This window comes from Triticum dicoccoides, chromosome 1A, assembly GCF_002162155.2.
Source record: "Triticum dicoccoides isolate Atlit2015 ecotype Zavitan chromosome 1A, WEW_v2.0, whole genome shotgun sequence".
Taxonomy (NCBI): domain Eukaryota; kingdom Viridiplantae; phylum Streptophyta; class Magnoliopsida; order Poales; family Poaceae; genus Triticum; species Triticum dicoccoides.
Window position 1 is genome coordinate 72,668,080 of NC_041380.1, and position 2,304 is coordinate 72,670,383.

Genomic DNA, 2,304 nt, shown 5'->3' on the forward strand with positions numbered 1-2,304 from the left:
CCAAAACAAAACAAAAAAGAAATGAAAAGAAACAAGGAAGCCCCGCCCCGCCCCGCCCTCGGTCTGCCCAAGTTCAAGCGCTGCACCTTTCCCAGCAAGCAGCGCGCGGAATAGGAGCTCCCCCGCGAGTGCTCAAAAAAAGGAAAAACGACTGCAAGAAAGCTTTGATTAAAATTGAATATTTTTCGGACGGCATTTTGGAACCAGTAACGTTCAATTCAGATTAATAAGATGTGAGGGAGAGGAAAATTGAGAATCGGCAAATCCGCGAGATTTTGATTACAAAACGGTGCAACCGTGATCTATTATGCAGGCACAAGGAAATCCGTGGCAACTTGCATGCGCGTACGTTGACCAATAGTATATTATATTTTTCTGGTGGCGTAACGACACCACGCGCTCCAGCTGATTATCCAGAGATTAAGCTAAGCTAGTTGTGGATGTGTTGCGCACAATGATGCATGCTTGCTTGGCCTGCATTTCTGGCATCGACTGTATCCAAGCAGTTGATTAATTAAACACGCGTTACGCCAAATGCTTTAACGACAAGCAGCAGCAGGATTGACAATTGCGTCAGGTGTAGTGCATGCAAGCTATCGAAGCCCAGCGGGATCTCCGGCGCGCACCCATGCATTGCATGCAGCTCTCTGCTTCGTCGTGATCAACGTCGTGATGAGCTGAGCTCTATATATACCGCTGGATCTCAACCTCACTAGACACGCACAAACACACAACAATCCATCTTCAGTTCGCAATATCCATCTCCAGATCGATCTACGATGGTGATCAAGCTCAGCGCCGGCGCCATCGCGGTGTCTGTCTGCCTGTCGCTCGCCTTCTTCGCCGGGCACGGGCAGCCCGTGCTGGCCGACGGTGGCGGCGGCAAGAAGCACGATGTTGCTGACACGGTTAAGAAGGAAGTGGCCATGTCCATCAAGAAAAACCCGCGCATCGGCGCCGCCCTCGTCCGGTTGCTCTTCCACGACTGCTGGGTCCACGTACGTATGCATAAGCAAAGCCATGATCCGACAAATTTGCATGCCGTATTGCCGTCGATGACAGATGTATCTATCCATGCATGCACTTGGTATTGATTTGCTGCGTAAAATGATGTACGTGCAGGGCTGCGATGGATCGGTGCTCTTAGACAAGGCGCCGGACGGCGGCAGCACGGAGAAGGACGCGACGAACAACATCGGCCTCGAGGGCTTCGACCTGATCGACAGGATCAAGGGCAAGCTCGGCGAAAGCGTCTCCTGCGCGGACATCGTCGTCCTGGCGGCCCGGGACGCGACCTTCATCCTCAGCCGCGGCAACATCGCCTACGACGTCACAACGGGGCGGAAGGACGGCGTCAGGTCGTCCGCCGCGGCCGCCGACGCCGTCCTCCCTCCATCCACCTTCAACTTCACCCAGCTCAAGGCCAACTTCGCCGGCAGGAACTTCACCCAGACGGAGCTCGTCGTCCTCTCCGGCGCCCACGCCGTCGGCGTCGCCCACCTCTCGTCGTTCCGCGACCGGCTCGACAACGCCACGGCCACCCCGATCAGCGCCAGGTACCAGAGAGCCCTCGCGGAGCACATTGAGGAGCAGAAGGGCGTGCAAGGGACGCCGGACCCGACGGAGCCCAACAACATCCGCGACATGGAGTTGGCCTTCCGGAACGCCTCCGGGCACAACGCCAGCGGGGTGGACACGTCGAGGGCGGCGAGGGGGGTCCTGGACAACAGCTACTACCACGCCAACCTCCAGAACAAGGTGCTCTTCAGGTCCGACTGGGAGCTGCGCAACGACACCACCGGCGCCGCCGGGAGGGACATGCGGGAGTTTAGGGACGACGCCGCCACGTGGTACCTGCTATTCGGCAAGGCCATGGCCAAGCTCAGCGAGATCCCCGCCGAGGGCAGCCGCTTCGAGATCAGGAAGCACTGCAGAACCACCAACTGAAACTGCCACGACGTACACCGTCCTGAACTCGATCATGTGCAGCGTATAGTAATGGTTTGAATTCACAAGTTTGTCCTCTACCTAACTTGTACTACTTCGATATTCACCGCAAATAAAACTATGAATGATTTATAAAATGATGTGGCTAGGTCTCGGTCTACTGAAACATAACCAAATGTCAGTCAACTGATATCGTATATATATAAAAAACTAAAAGAAAAAAATACGAATCTCTATGAAAGATCAAAGAAATATAACATCAGTTGAGCCATAACGAAGTGTCAGTAACTGAGACTTAGCAAAACTGTTTATGAAAAAAAAAGTACAACCAAGCGACCTACAAGCCTGATTATCTTC

General features: G+C 53.9%; 1 protein-coding gene across 1 annotated transcript; it reads left to right on the forward strand.

Annotated features, from left to right (window-relative positions):
• The first annotated feature begins 779 nt into the window (after nt 1-779).
• Nucleotides 780-1,947, forward strand: LOC119366827 (peroxidase 5-like). Its single transcript, XM_037632558.1, has 2 exons — nt 780-998; nt 1,123-1,947. The coding sequence occupies exons 1-2, from the start codon at nt 780-782 to the stop codon at nt 1,945-1,947; spliced, it is 1,044 nt and encodes a 347-aa protein (XP_037488455.1).
• The last annotated feature ends 357 nt before the right edge of the window (nt 1,948-2,304 follow it).